At 45.8% G+C, this 14,561-nt stretch overlaps 1 protein-coding gene and 1 non-coding gene across 4 annotated transcripts in view; one reads left to right on the forward strand and one right to left on the reverse strand.

Annotated features, from left to right (window-relative positions):
• Rdl (Resistant to dieldrin) overlaps positions 1 to 14,561 on the forward strand; it is a 228,489-nt gene that overhangs the window by 18,283 nt on the left and 195,645 nt on the right. For all 3 annotated transcript variants that reach the window (XM_084601925.1, XM_084601926.1, XM_084601924.1), the window contains exon 2: positions 10,030 to 10,118. In XM_084601925.1, the coding sequence (XP_084458051.1) occupies positions 10,030 to 10,118 (89 nt within the window). The remainder of the gene's footprint in view (positions 1 to 10,029; positions 10,119 to 14,561) is intronic.
• Positions 13,125 to 13,197, reverse strand: TRNAS-ACU (transfer RNA serine (anticodon ACU)). The gene has a single exon. It is a non-coding gene; the product is annotated as a tRNA-Ser (tRNA).

A 14,561-nucleotide genomic window follows, 5' to 3' on the forward strand; every position in this document is an offset into this window, starting at 1 on the left:
TTCAGCAAGAAGCACTCAGCCATGCGGACGTAATTTACTGTAAACACTCTTCTAACTACCTAGCTACCTAACTAAAACTCACTAATTACTTCTGTTAATTAACGTGCTCTGGCGGTTGGCGCCAGTGGAGTCTTTTAAGATATCCAAGGCAATGTCATGCCACATTTTTTTTTTTTTTCAAGGGAAGAAAAACTAATTTTCTAAAACCAAACAGAGCGAGAAAATCCGGTGCGACGCTTTTCTTCGTGCAAAACCTGGACTGAGTGCGCGCAGTAAAGCAAAGCACCGGCTGATGACATGTTCCTGTGACTGCGGCGCCAAACTCAACTTTCCTTTTTATTCTGTAGTCTCTCGCACTATATTTCGCTCTGTCGCCCTCGAAAGTAACGAGCAAGTATATTGCAATGACTGTGATGTTCCTTGCACCAAATGGCGAATCAGAACAGTGTTCATGGCGTGGCCTAGTAACTCGTGCAGCTTGAACTGGAGGCTGTAGTCAGTGAAACACTTCGTCAGCAAAATTGTCTTCTGCAGTGGGCTCCCTGTGCGTCTAACCGTTAGGTTTAAGTACCGTGCTGAGAAAAGCGCCGGAATTCGTCGCTGTGAGGGCTTTAGAACTTTGGCTTTTTCTTTCGTTTCAGGAGCTGACATGGGCATTGTCTTGCCTGCCAATTCGAAATCCCTACTCGCACTAACCACTAAACAGGTATAATTAAATAGTTAATTAGTGACGTCAAGCTAATTATAGATAGCATCGCTAGAATATGTTTTCTATAGATTACGTCCGGTGCGGCTGACAGTTTAGAGCTCTCTATTCTATTCGTAGGAATTTGAAAGCGCGTTATGTATATATATATATATATATATATATATATATATATATATATATATATATATATATATATATATATATATATATAGGATGCGAGAACATTTAACGTACTTGGCCGCTTAAAAAATAATAGAGCGAAGGGTACGCTTCATTTAAAGAAACATTTTATTAGACTCGACGTTTCGATCGGAGACCGATCTTTCTCAAGAGAAAGATCGGTCTCCGATCGAAACGTCGAGTCTAATAAAATGTTTCTTTAAATGAAGCGTACTCTTCGCTCTATATATATATATATATATATATATATATATATATATATATATATATATATATATATATTTATATATATATATATATATTCTTCTTGAACCAACATTTTGGTTCATAGCCCCCTTTTCCCAAACATTTTACTCCAGAAGAGCCGAGCACCAGGCCTGGGGAAATCTTGTACCCATTGGAAACCGGTGGGTACCCGGCGGCACTGGGGATCGAACCCCGTACCTCCCGAATGCGAGGCGGATGCTCTACCACAAGACTATATATATATATATATATTTTTTTTTTGTCGAGAATGATATCAGGGGAAAGAGGATAGGGTAACTGTACATGACTAGTTGGCCACACCTACTGCGTGCGTTACATACACCGTGCAGTGGATTGAGCTTTCCAGAACGAAACTTCAATGTGCGCTTCTTGCCAGATCTCTGAATAACAGATACCTGCCCAAGTATCGACTGGCATTAAAGCGGTTAACGTACCATTACTTAAGTGCATCCGACTACAAAGAGAAGCGCTGATGTTGACTGAGGGACAGGTGTTCGTTTTTTGTATGTATTTATTTGATACCAAGCAGATTACTTAACGCGCCCGCATATTCGCAAAGACAAATCTCACAGTGGAGTCCATGTGCTTCAAAGGCAACTCCCAAAAGTCACAATTGTCGCATCTGCAGCCCAAACGCAGCGTACCCGCGCACCCCCCCGGGCCGGTAGTGCGCACCGGGACGGCAGGAGGTCGGAAATCGTTACGGGGAGCCAAGTTTGGAAGGGTGCGCGCCGGCGGCATTCGATTTCGACCCGAGCCACTTGCGTCTCCACCGCCAGCAGAAACGACTTGGTGGCCTCGACGCAGGCCTTTTCATTCGCCACTCCTTTGCTTTCATTGCCTTAATGGTTGAGCTCCAAGGAGCGCCTCGCTAACCACCAGGTTCTAAGGTTTCTCTCTATTTATTTCTTTTGTAAAGCACGTGCGCGAGGGGGCTCCGAACAAGAAGCATCGTGCTGTCGATAATGATGTCGCAACAGTGCGATGGACGATATATTAGTTTTCTTCTGTCCCTCCGAAACGGTCCTCTTTGCTGTAAACGTACCATCTGCAGCAAGAACTTACGGCGTGGGAGTATGCAAAGAAACATTCACAGTGCACCAGTGAGCACGTTTTTGTATCAGCTGGTAAAATTTATAATGACAGTAATAGTTGTTTTTCAGAAACACATGTCTCGTTAACTTTTACCGCCAACAGCTCGTAGAAGGTGTGTCTAAATGTGATCAGTGCTTAGTGTGTCTGAGTTTGTGTCATGCTTCAAGATTAAACCCTATTCGACCTAAATTTTCCTGAAAGTGTCGTGTTCATTTGTACAAAGAACGAATGTATATCAGTCACAGCATAGCATTATGTGTCTATGTTTTAGCTATGCGAATGTGACACACTGATTTCGCTGTGCGATAACAATGCTCGTGTGAAAATAGCGACTAGAATTGTCTCTAATCCTCAATAATGGTGCAATCCCAAATGCAACATGCTTCACGAAAACAACCGTGCAAAAAAATCCGAAACCAAATCTCCCCTTCGCCTTTCACAACCTAGAGACACCGGCAATTATTCAGGAAAAGAAACAACACAATGGCACTCTAGAGATTCCAGGCTGGTCAGAAATAAGGACTATTCTTGCAGTAAGGCGTCTCTGTGTGATGATTCGTCAATGTTAAAGCCGCAAAGTTCACCAAATGGGGTACTCATTAAAGAAACTGAAGCAGCAACTACGCGTAAAAGAAATGATATCTGATCTAAAAAGCACTAGACGCACAATGAAAGCAGATATTTCAGGAGTCAACAACCGCTGAACCAAATTCAAATTTCGGCGTACTTTCGCACCACCCCGTGGCTTTATTCGGATTCTAGTGCAACAAATAATATAAAGCAAAGCAAATCAGTTCGGTGGCATCATAACAGAAAGAGTTTGAATCTAGGCGCCATTTTTTCTTCTTCGATCATCTGCTTAATCAAGGAACGGTAACTGATATACTGCCTTAGTTTATCCTTATATTTAAGTTAAGCGCTTAGTTTACACCATGGAGTTAGGCTGAAACAAGCGGCTTGATCAGCCTCAAATTCATGCTGACATCACAGGTAACAACAGTTTCTTGCTGAAATTCAGCATCTGAACAAGATGGCGCTGGCTCGTCAAAACTAACATGTACCGTCAGTTTAAATTCACCAAATATTCCCACGTTTTTTTAACGATATTTATTGCCTCAAGGCATCAGTAGGGTATGAGATGAAAGATGAATGAATGGTTAAATGAATGGAGAGAGGTTGGCTGATTTTATGAAGTACAGGAGGGAGCGATGATGAGGTCCCTGCATCCAAGCGACATATGAGGCAGGATTGGTCGCTGAAAAACCAGCTATCCTCAGGGGCCGGATTCGTGTTGGTTTCAGTGATGGGCAGCCCCACAGCAAGTGATGAATGTCGGCCTCAACATCTTCGTTTTTACAAATTGCCAGATTGCCAAAAAAGATTCTTTGTTGTGCCTCTAGCTCACATTACGTATTACGTATTTCTGTAGCTTTTCTCAGGCTTCCATGTGCGTAGTTTCTTGCAATTAATTAAACAAGAAAAGTCTATATGCAGCAATCGGCCGATTCTGTGTAACCTTGAAGCGCTGAATAAGCTCCTAGAGCAATGGAAGAAAAGGGCCGTCAGCCGCCACATTAGCGCGTTCTTTACCATCTCTTCGTTGGTAAACACCACTCTAAATTTCCATGAGGTGTACGAAGTACTAGACAGGCTTGCTCGCCCTAGACTGTCACTTTCTCTAGAACTGTCGCGCAATACCTCTTCGGACTGAGTGCGAGAACCGCCAGCTATTAAGGCCCGATTAAAGGCAGGTGCCAGACGGGTCGACCCTGTGTGCAAACGAAGCGAGGCGAAGCACATTCTGCAGGCGTTTTAATAACGAGCTTGGGAAGTGTCGGCGGGTGCCGCGTATACCAGCGCTGACCTTGTCGAAACAGAGAGACCGAAAGAGAGGGGAGAAAGGATTTCAGGGAAAGGGGGGAAAGAGGAGACAGCAATATGGGGTCGGCGTGGCTTTCCGGGAGGACACGGCGGTATGATCCGTTGCCCGGCAATGGGTTGAACCCGGCGAGGTATTGCCCCTCACCGCTGGCGCGGACCGCGCCCCCTGGCCCCGCTAATAACATTCCGTCGTCGTGGCGACACGCTTCTCTACAGGATTGCCGAGCAGCACCCGCTTCGGGGCCGACGCGAGCTTATTGCAGCCCTACCCCGATTTCCCCTTTTCCCCTAACTGACCTCCCGCATTTTTGTCGTCCTAGGTTTCATTCTCTAGCTGTTTTATTCGACGGCGGTCCTGACCCAGTCCTGGTTCTTCGAATAGCCCTTGCCTTTGCTGTTGTTTCTTTGATGTCGTCCTAGGCTGTTTTTATGTACATGTGGCTTCAGTGGCATATGACTCTGAGAAATGAACGTCACTGCTACTATGTGCGACTATTTCATATGAGCGTGACGCGCAACAAAGACAGATATGTGAAGTACGAGCCGTACTTTCTGCCTTTATTGTAAGCGGTATGGGGAGGTGGTAAGGATGGAGACGTGTTGCCGAACACATCGGATAGTAGGGCCTGAGTCAGCAATGTGCCGTAGCTTAAAAACCGCATTCTACGCTCTGTAAAAAAAAAATTATCAAAAATAACTCTTTATTTTAGGTTTCCAGGGTCAGTTTCGCGGCTCTCAATATTTTATGACGTCAGAAGAACAAAGCTCTAACCTTTCTGCCACTTATATGATCGGCTAGAGCACACTCAACTTTGAGTTCGTGTTTGTGCAAACATAAAGCAGTTGTATCCGGAATGTCCTGAAGAAGTTACCTTGTTGACACAATGATTGACGCTACATTAGATTCCTGCAAACAGCGAAGATACTTGGTTACTTTCTGAGCTGAATGAATTCGAAAACTGAGAAAAGGAAACCAAACAACCAAAAGTGACTCGCAGTCGTGCCCTCTGCGAGCAAACGGCAGCTCGCTGAGCTTGTTTACACTCACATGGGGCCACTTCTCGGACCGGCGAAATCTACTTTCCAAGCCACGTTCAGGGCCGAGATTGAGGCAACGCGCCTCGTGCCGCAGAGAAAGGCCAGGACCCATTCGGCGCTGATATTTGTTTTCGGGTTGTTAGGGCGGTCTGGAATGGCAATCTCTCTGTCGAAAAGTTTCACGTCGCTGATCTGTTCTGCAGGCTTCGCCGAGAAGCGAAGCGGTGGTTGGGGCAAGTGGACCGGGTGGAGGGACGGAAGAGACTGCTAGGGCAAGAAAGCATGCCGGCTAGAGAGACCATTAATTCCGAACCATTCCGCATAATTGCATTAGGATTCAGGCTTGTATACTGCGGTCTCTCGGCCTGAGATGGACGCTCAGGGAGAGCAAAGAAACACTGCGGAGGCAAGCAGATATAGCGGGATAAAAAAAAAACCGTGGGCAAGTGGAGAAATAAACTAGTGGAGGGACGAAATCACGGGAATAGGATGTAAGTGCGTCTTGCTCAGGCCGCCGCAGCCGCCGGGCGACTTGCGTGCCTCGGCTGATTAATTAGGGCTTCCGTGTCTCGCTACCAGATTCGTGAACTGATTGCTCGCCATCAGTGGGCTCGATACGCGGGCACCGAGGCAATCTTTCCTGTTTGCTTCGTTTATTTTTTTATTCGCATTTATTTTTTTTTTCTCTTTACCCTGCAGTTTCTGGTCGTAGTCTTTTATTACCCCGGGCATTCATAACAAAGCTGATTTGATGCAACTTGGCAAACAATCTTCAGCCTCATTAATAAAGAACGTTATTTTTTACTTTTTTTTACTACTTTCTTTCCTTTAAGTTCGCTGGCAGCAGTTATCATGGATGCGAGCTTGAGGGCGTCAGTGTATTTTTGCTACTCACCAGCTTGCGGCAGCTTCCAGTAGCTTCCTTTCTTATTTTTTACTTACCTGAATGAATATTAAGCGTGTTATCGCAACGTGTCAGAGAGGAAGAGCGTGAAAGGTAATTAGAGGCTTACACGCGGTGTTCCAGCTGCATGTGAAAGCGTACGCGTAAGTCCACGTCTGCCGACCGCTACTGAGAAACAATATCCCAGCATGGAGGGAGCGCTTATTTACGTGGATTATTTTTGTACTAAAATTAGCGATCTGAAAGGGTAGTATTTCTTTCCTTGTTACTTATTTCTAGTTATTCTTTACACGTAATACTTGAGATATCATCTCATCACAGATTCATGTAATTAATGATTCGAAGTGGTATCGGGGTCTAAATGATTTTCGTTGTAGGTAACGAAAGCCCATGTGCCCTTCAAGAGTAGCCTATAACGATGAAAAAAAAAAAAAAAAAGCGATATTTATATATGCCCTCGTGGTTGCACGGACTCTGTAACATTTCGCTATTTCTGTCAAAACGTAGTCATCGCGACTACTCAATACTGCATGGCTGCTGCAGGCGCACAAGACGTATAAAAGACCTTTCTTTAAGCTCAGGAAATTCCTGCAATTGCCGCACTTTGAACTTAATTATGCTTGATAACAACTCCATCCTATCTTTGAAGCTTGTTGGTAGAGTTTGTCAATTCAAGGCAAGCTTCTGAATTTTATCGGTTGCGCATGTCGAAAGGATACGAGCTTTTAACTATTGCCTGAATTCACCATGAAGCAACGCCGAATGGGTGACACCTTCGTGTTCATAACCATCAACACCAGGCCAGGATGAACCTAATGTCTGAATCTAATGACCCCGATGCATGATCAGTTACAGTAGCAAGCTCCTTGGATAATTCATTATATTGCAGAAACGGCAAAGCAATGAGCAATTTTACTTGAACGTCATAATTATCGAATCGGCTCGCAAACTATCAGAAGATACACATACGGACTGCGTTGTTCATACGTCTGTGTCTTGCCTTTTTGCTGCTTCGTTTGATTAATTGTTTGTTAATCGCCTCCAGAAGCACAAACTAGCGTCGCATGGGCCAGCAACATGTTGTTTTATAGCGGTCAACCGTCATCGTGTGAACGTGCGCGGAGTCGTTACTTTCATTCTTTACTAACATAATTTTATCCATTTCAAACCTGCGACCACCCACTACCACACGACTGTTAACGATAGATATTCCTAGGTAAGGAAGAGAAATTTCCCAGTACCCAAGTTATTTTATTTACGCCTTTTCTTGAAACTGTGAAACAAGTGGACCAATTTCTTCGACATCAAAACTGCGAACTTTTTTTTTCTTTTGTCGTGTGCTGCCGGCAATTTCAAATAAAATTAAACACTTTGCAACATTTTCTTAATCTTTTTATCCACACAGTGCAAAAGGCTTAACACACTTGACTGGCTGGCTCTTTCATAACAATACATGACTGCTGTCTACGTATAACCAGTGCATACCATCGTCTTCGCGGTTCAGAGTTAGCGATAATGACCCGTGACATTTCTTGCGCAACTCTGACGGCAGAAATATACTTTCATTAATCCCTTGAGACAGCAATGTCACGGTAAAGAGAGCTGTCTTATTTTTTTGTGCTCGCGCTTCATAAAGTGATTTCTTTCTTTATCGCCATAGATTAGCGTCGCTCTATTTTATTAGCATCAAATATTTTCAGTGACAGGAAGCAAGCATCGCATATTTTTCAGCACACAGGCGATCTAATGTATGGCGTGCCGTTCGTTTTAGACAAAAGAGATTATGGATAGAATATATGAGGAACGCTTTGAAATGTTCGCATTCCTTGATAAACTTAGTGAACAACCGAAACAGTTGTCAACTCTTGTACTAAGGTAAAGGACGGTCTATCCCGTTTTTTGGGGGCACAGGCAGCAATGGTGCAGTCCCTTTTACACTTATTTGTATCAAAACATCCTTTCTATACGTTTAACTATCCATCTTCATCAGCTTCCGGTGATAACTGGAACTTAACCCGTACCACACTGTAACATACCATGGTATACCATACCGCCCCCTACCTACTCTGCCATATCATACCAAACCCTAGTTTTTTGCTGTATCATACAATACCATACCTTATCTTACCGCACCGCATATACTGTACCGTACCTACGGCAAGCCGTGTTACAATCAATCATACCGTGTCACAAGAACCAACTGAACGAAGGTTTCGAGCAGTAATCCGGTTGGTTTAAACGCGAATGCGGTCTCAAATCCGCGTGAAAATGTAAGCAATATCCCACTTTTCCTATCCCTTAATACCTTCCCCTTTACCTTTTACGCTCGCTAGAAACAAAATACAACCATGGCGCGTATTCACCAGCCGGGAGCTATAAAAATCGGACAATGGAACGAAAAAGAGTGAAAGCCATTACCAAATTTTGCAAATGTACACCGACTCGCGCCGCGCCAATTTCAAAGCCTTGTGCAGAGATTCGTGCCTGAGCGGAAATCTAATTTTCTCTGCCAATCAAAATTAATTTAATGGCTCGCGAAAAAAAACGGTGAGGAAAGTCACGTTGGCACGAATTCAATTCACGTCGCTCTCGAAGTTCGGTCCCGCCCTTCTCTTGATTCTTTCCCAATGAAAACAACAGTAGAAACAAAATATGCACTGAATAGAAATGGCTCTTCGACTGTTCTGTCTCCTCCCATTGTCCCAGGTTATGGAACTGCTTTCCCTAACGGCGCTATAAAGAAATTGAAGTGGACTTTTCGCCCGTCGAACTGTATAACGGTCTGAAAAACGATGAAATTCGATGGCCTAGTCATCACATTTACTCGCAGTTTTCTTCTGCGACGGCACAAAATAAAGTAGCCAATATGTATTTTTTTTAAATACGTAGAAAAATGGGTAACATCCCAGCGGCTACGGTATTAGAGGTGAAAAGGCAACAAAAGGCCAGAAAAAAATTAACTGAGGAAAGAAAAAAAACTGTGAGACGAGTTCTTTCTCTTCGTCTTCTCCAACTCCAAAATCTCCCAAGGTTTGTGTATTGCAAACGCTCACCTGACACGAAATTGAAAGCCCCGTGAAGAAATAATGTCAGGTCTTGTATACATAGAGCATGGGTCGGATAGGGGAGAGGGGGGGGGGGGGATCTGTCAGCGAATATCAGCGGATGTAGAAGAGCGCGAGTAAATGAAAGGCCGCCAGAAGGCGGTCGGAAATTAGAAACACCGGCACGGCAGCGGTCGCCTGGCGGTGTAAATTGCAAACTGGACGGGCGGAAACAAAATTGAACGCAAAAAAAAAAAAATGCTTGCTCGGCGCCTGTTGCTGGGAGATCGCGTTTCCTCGTGCCCAAAATTGGTTGTCGACTTTCGTCAGCCACTGATTAGAGGCGTGAGTGTCGCTTACGGTGCTCCAAATTTCACTCTTGATGCGATTGGTTACGAACGAGGAAGAAAATAACACTCCTGTTTACGTGCCATAAAAGAACAATGTTATGGTATCAAAGTCAAGCTTGCAGCAAGCTATGCGCCGCTTCGTGTGGAATTTCATGTATGAACGACAATATATCGCAATTCTTCGCGCGAACTGATTGTGATGTCACCGATCATTACAGTAGAGTTTCAAACGTCTCCATACGACCAAATTAGTGACTCCTATACCGTGAATATGATGACATTAAGCACTATAAAGACGCTATCTAACAAGGTAAACTTATATAAAACAAAATATCAGCCCTTGTCATACCTGCTGCTTTATTACTTAAAGATCACAATGCTTTTCCATTCCTTGCACATCATAACGCTAAAAAGAGCGCAATAGAAGCAATAAAAAAAAACTAAACAAAAGAACGAAGAATCTTTTAGGCACTGGCTGGCTCATTCATCATTATTGTATTAATTTCTTACATGTTTTAATGTGTGCTAATATGTGCATCATTTTTCTTACTTTCTTTTCAGACAAACGCAACGTGGACAAAACATCACGCAGATTCTGAATGCCTTCTTTACACGTGGGTACGACAAGAGGGTGAGGCCAAATTATGGCGGTGAGTATCGCTCGTCTTTATTCTCACGTAGCCAGCGTAGTTTCACTCGCATGAACGCGCATTGCACGACCGCGCATTGCACGACCACTTGCACTCACTCCTCTGCAGCTGCAGTCGCGTTAAAGGGAAGCTCAAACGGTTTTCAAACAACGTAAAATTTGACTGCTGGAAAAAAGGGGTTTTAAAGTGTGTGACAGATATTGCTGAATTCAGTAGATAAAAAAAAAACTGAAAGCGCTTGTTAAAATGCCCCGCGGTCACGCCCTCGTCGCTGCCGGGAGCGGTTGAGACGGGAAACCGAAACTAGGGAACTGGCGGATGTGACGTCAATAGAGAGTTAACCGCGCGCCGCCAGCATAGCATCCGCTGATTGATTCATGCGTGTCGAGTCCGCCGGCATTTGACGGGAACGTGGCGCCATCGTTCGTCATCACGGTAATCTGCGCATGAGCATTGATGCTCGCGTGGTAGCGGTAGGCGGTAGCGGTCAGCGGATGCGCTAAACTAAAGACGTTTAGTTTAGCGCTACCGCTTTCCGCTGCCGTCTACCGCTACCGCGCACCGTCAGCACAGCACGTGCTAATTGGTCCCCGCATGCAGCGTCCGCCGACATTTAACAGGAACGTGGCGCCATCTGTTGGCATCGGGGTGATCTGCGCATGCGTACTGACACTCGCGCGGTAGCGGTAAGCGGTAGCGCTAAACTAAAAGTCTCTACTATCTAATCTCAAATACCAGGCTGCCGGCTAGACCAGCCGCGCGTTTTGCACGCTTGCTTTCGTGATCGACGGATCAGTGCAATGTGCTGCTGATGCCGTTTGTTTTCTCCAGTTCGGTCATTCTGTGCTGACTTTTCAGCGTGTTCAAAAATTCCACGAGGTCAACCAGCAGATATGCACTTGCTGCGGAGGGGCGCACCTCGCGCCGCGCGCTTCGATGCCCTCCGACTAGTGAGCCTCTTTTGCTCAGTTGTAAAATAAACGCCGTTCAATGTCTGAAAAACACACCCGACCTCGGCGGCTGCGTTTCGATGGAGGCGAAACGAAGAGGCGTCGTGTGCTGTGCGATGTCAGCGCACGTTAAAGATCCCCAGGTGGTCGAAATTACTCCGTAGCCCTCCACTACGGCTCCTCTTTCTCTCTTTCCACTTTCATTCCCACCTTCCTCCCTTCCCTTACGGCGCGGTTCGGGTGTCCACAGAGCAAGTGTGACAGTTACTGCGCCTTTCCCTTCCTGTGAACCAATTTAACACATTGCTCGTGTCATTGGAAACCGAACATTCTTGTAAGTGCATGAAGCGACTAGTGGCTACAAGCACGGATTTCCGTTGTGCGAATTACATTGGTGGTTCAGGCGACATGGGGCTTTATAGTTTTTCAGAGGATAAGAAACAAAAAGGAAAAATTTCTTGCTTTCGGAATCAGCTGTGTTTTGCACTGATGATTTTCATGCCGATGACGATCATCGAATCTTTGCAGCGATTGCAGTCACTTAGGATTCCAATTAAATCAACGCAACTGAAGTCTGGTGCCGTTCTGTCGTTGTTCCCGCATCTAATTAGGTTAATACCGTTGTCGCGCGGCTGGCTTCATTGTCGTAACGCTTAGGTTGGTTTGGTTTGGTTTGTGGGGTTTAACGTCCCAGAGCGACTCAGACTATGAGAGACGCTGTAGTGGAGGACTCTGGAAATTTCGACCACCTGGAGTTCTTTAACGTTCACTGACATCGCACAATACACGGCCATCTTGCTTTTCGCCTCCATCGAAAAGCGGCAGCTGAAGCCGGGATTCGATCACGCATCCTTGGGAACAGTAGTCGAGCGCCGTAACCACTGCGTTCGCCACCCCGACGGGGCGTCGTTACTCTAAACTCAGGATACCAAACTTAAAACGTGATTCGCGGCTCACTGTTGCTACACAGCTCGCCACCGTTCTCGACTATGTCAACAAGTACTAAGTTGGTACAGCAAACGAAATACGTGATCGGCGGAACGAAGCTGCATTTACAATAGTCATTTATAATGCAGTGTCTGAAATGTCGTGCTTCTCACGAGGCAGCAGCGCGCTCAAGCATCCTCTGAAGGCACCACTGCTTCCACATGCCACGCCGGCCGCGTTCTACGCAAGCTGTCCGTGCAGCCATTGCTCTAGGGTCAAGAAAGCGTGCTGAATTTTTTTTTTTTTTTTGTTATCTTAAATAATATTCCCAGGGAAAACGGAATGTCAAACATTAACTCTTAGTGAGGATCGTGAACCATACCGAGATGCTGGTAGGAGAGATAACTGCTATGCAAGTAAGTTTCTCTTCACAGCTGTGTAGCGGCAGTCGCTGGTGCGTCGCTGCTCATCTGATCTTCTTGTACTCATTAGCTCCTCTGCTTAAAGCGGCGTCGTAATTCATGATATATTCCTTTCATTGTGAGAAAGTGATTTACAGTAGGCAGTTCTATGAGTAGCCCGTTTACTAAAGCGCTGCTCAATCACCGAGCTCGTCTGCTGTGGCACCAATGCGAAATAATATAGGCGTAGCGACGACCAGGGAGTGTGCTCGATCAGAGTGCCCGTTCGCCGGGCTTGCTGCCGGTACCGTTTCGGTAAGCTCGCTTCATCTGGCGCTGCAGGTGTTGCGAACTTGTCTGATTTCATGATGAGGCTGAAGCCGGACCATTTTCGGCGTTGCGTTGAACAGCGGGCTCCGCAAACGGAGCTGCAAAGTACGCACGCGTTTGTCGTTGCACCGTTGTGCAGTTGCGCGAACCTCAAAGGTTTTATAAACACGCTATGGACTAGGATTGCACCCTATGCAGTACCTATTCCATTGTTGCTACTAGAATGTGATTTAGTTGGTTTGGTTAGTTTGTGGGGTTTAACATCCCAAAGCGACTCAGGCTATGAGAGACGCCGTAGAGGAGGACTCCGGAAATTTCGACAACCTGGGGTTCTTTAACGTACACTGACATCGCACAGCACACGGGCACTTTGCTTTTCGCCTTCATCGAAAAGCGGCCGCCGAGGCCGGGATTCGATCCCGCGTCCTTGGGAACAGTAGTCGAACGCGGTAACCACTGCGCTACCCCGGCGGGGCAAAATGTGATTTAGTGTGTAAAGGGTAGATGTTATAGCGGGCCAGTTTGTGCGCTTTTCGCCCTCGGGTGCCGATTTCTGACTCGCGCAAGTGTGCTGACTTCGCTTTCGCTGTCGGCGTACTCGACAGTGTCTTTCGTAGCGGCGTTGTTTGGAACTGTTGGCTGGTCAAAGCGTGCGGTAAGTGCCCAAGGTGTTTTACATTGTTCGAATAATCATTACCATTTTAAATCGAGCTGTCAAGTCACTTGAAGCAACGCGCACGCAGCAACACCACCGACGCCGGCCTGGCATACCGAGAATGACGTCATAATTGTCCAATCACGGGCAACAGCGGCGTTTGCTACGAAGGCAGACCCGCTGTTGCCCGTTTTCTTCTGAAAACTGCCGCTTGCGTTCATTTCTGACATTTTTAAGCCTGCTACTCTTGTTCAGCGGACAAATAGCTATTAATTGCCGCACAGAACTCTTCTTTTTTTTTCCAAAAACACGTTTCAGCGTCACTTTACGTGTGCGAATTCACTGCTTGTTCAGCAGTCAATTGTCTGTGCGCAGCCACCACTCTAAAGAGTCACGGGGGAGGTATTGCAACACGTGGCGACGATTACGCATTCAACGCCTGACCGCATCCCTAGCGACCGAAGCGGCGGCATAGCAGTCACCCGTTCTTGAATGGGTTCCTATGACTACGTCGTAAAAGAAGGGGCAGAGTAGCCATCCACGATATACATACTATGGAAAGAACAAAGAGGCGTCGCTGCTGTTACCACTCTCGAACATAAAGCTATGGTTTCTCTGAGTTTGCCAACAGAGCTGATAACTTGCAGTCTGCTACCTTCCTGATGCGTAAAACAAATAAATATCTGAGATCTAGCGTTAAAGACCTTATTCTCTTGGAAATTCACCATTATTGAATTCGTTAAGGAAATTCGGGAGCCTCGCTGGTGGCATCTGATTGGTCGGCAGTTGGTGTGACGTCATGAGACAGCATAACATGGCGGGGGCTGCCAATTGGGCTCTCTCGTTTGAGATCGGAGTCGAACCGCACATGACCTTTGGGTCATGCTAATCCTAGGCTAAGCAGGCCCGTTCGTAGAGCTTAGTTAAAGAGGGACTTTATAACTATGTTGGGTGGGCTTGCGTATAGTGGGGCAGCTTATGATCATGTGATAAGGCGATGTTCGAGATAATCGAGGCACAAATTAGAGATTAGGGATTAAGCGAATGCCAAGGGAACGTACGCGGACAAGAGTACGCAACAGGGATCGCAAACGGGAGACATAAACGCTGCCGCTTCGTAGCCTTAACAGCGAACCTTGAGTTCCCCAATATTTTCGTTTTTGTAAAACACTCTTGAAAG

The sequence above is a fragment of the Amblyomma maculatum genome, chromosome 4, assembly GCF_055883805.1.
Source record: "Amblyomma maculatum isolate TAMU_Amacu chromosome 4, ASM5588380v1, whole genome shotgun sequence".
NCBI lineage: Eukaryota > Metazoa > Arthropoda > Arachnida > Ixodida > Ixodidae > Amblyomma > Amblyomma maculatum.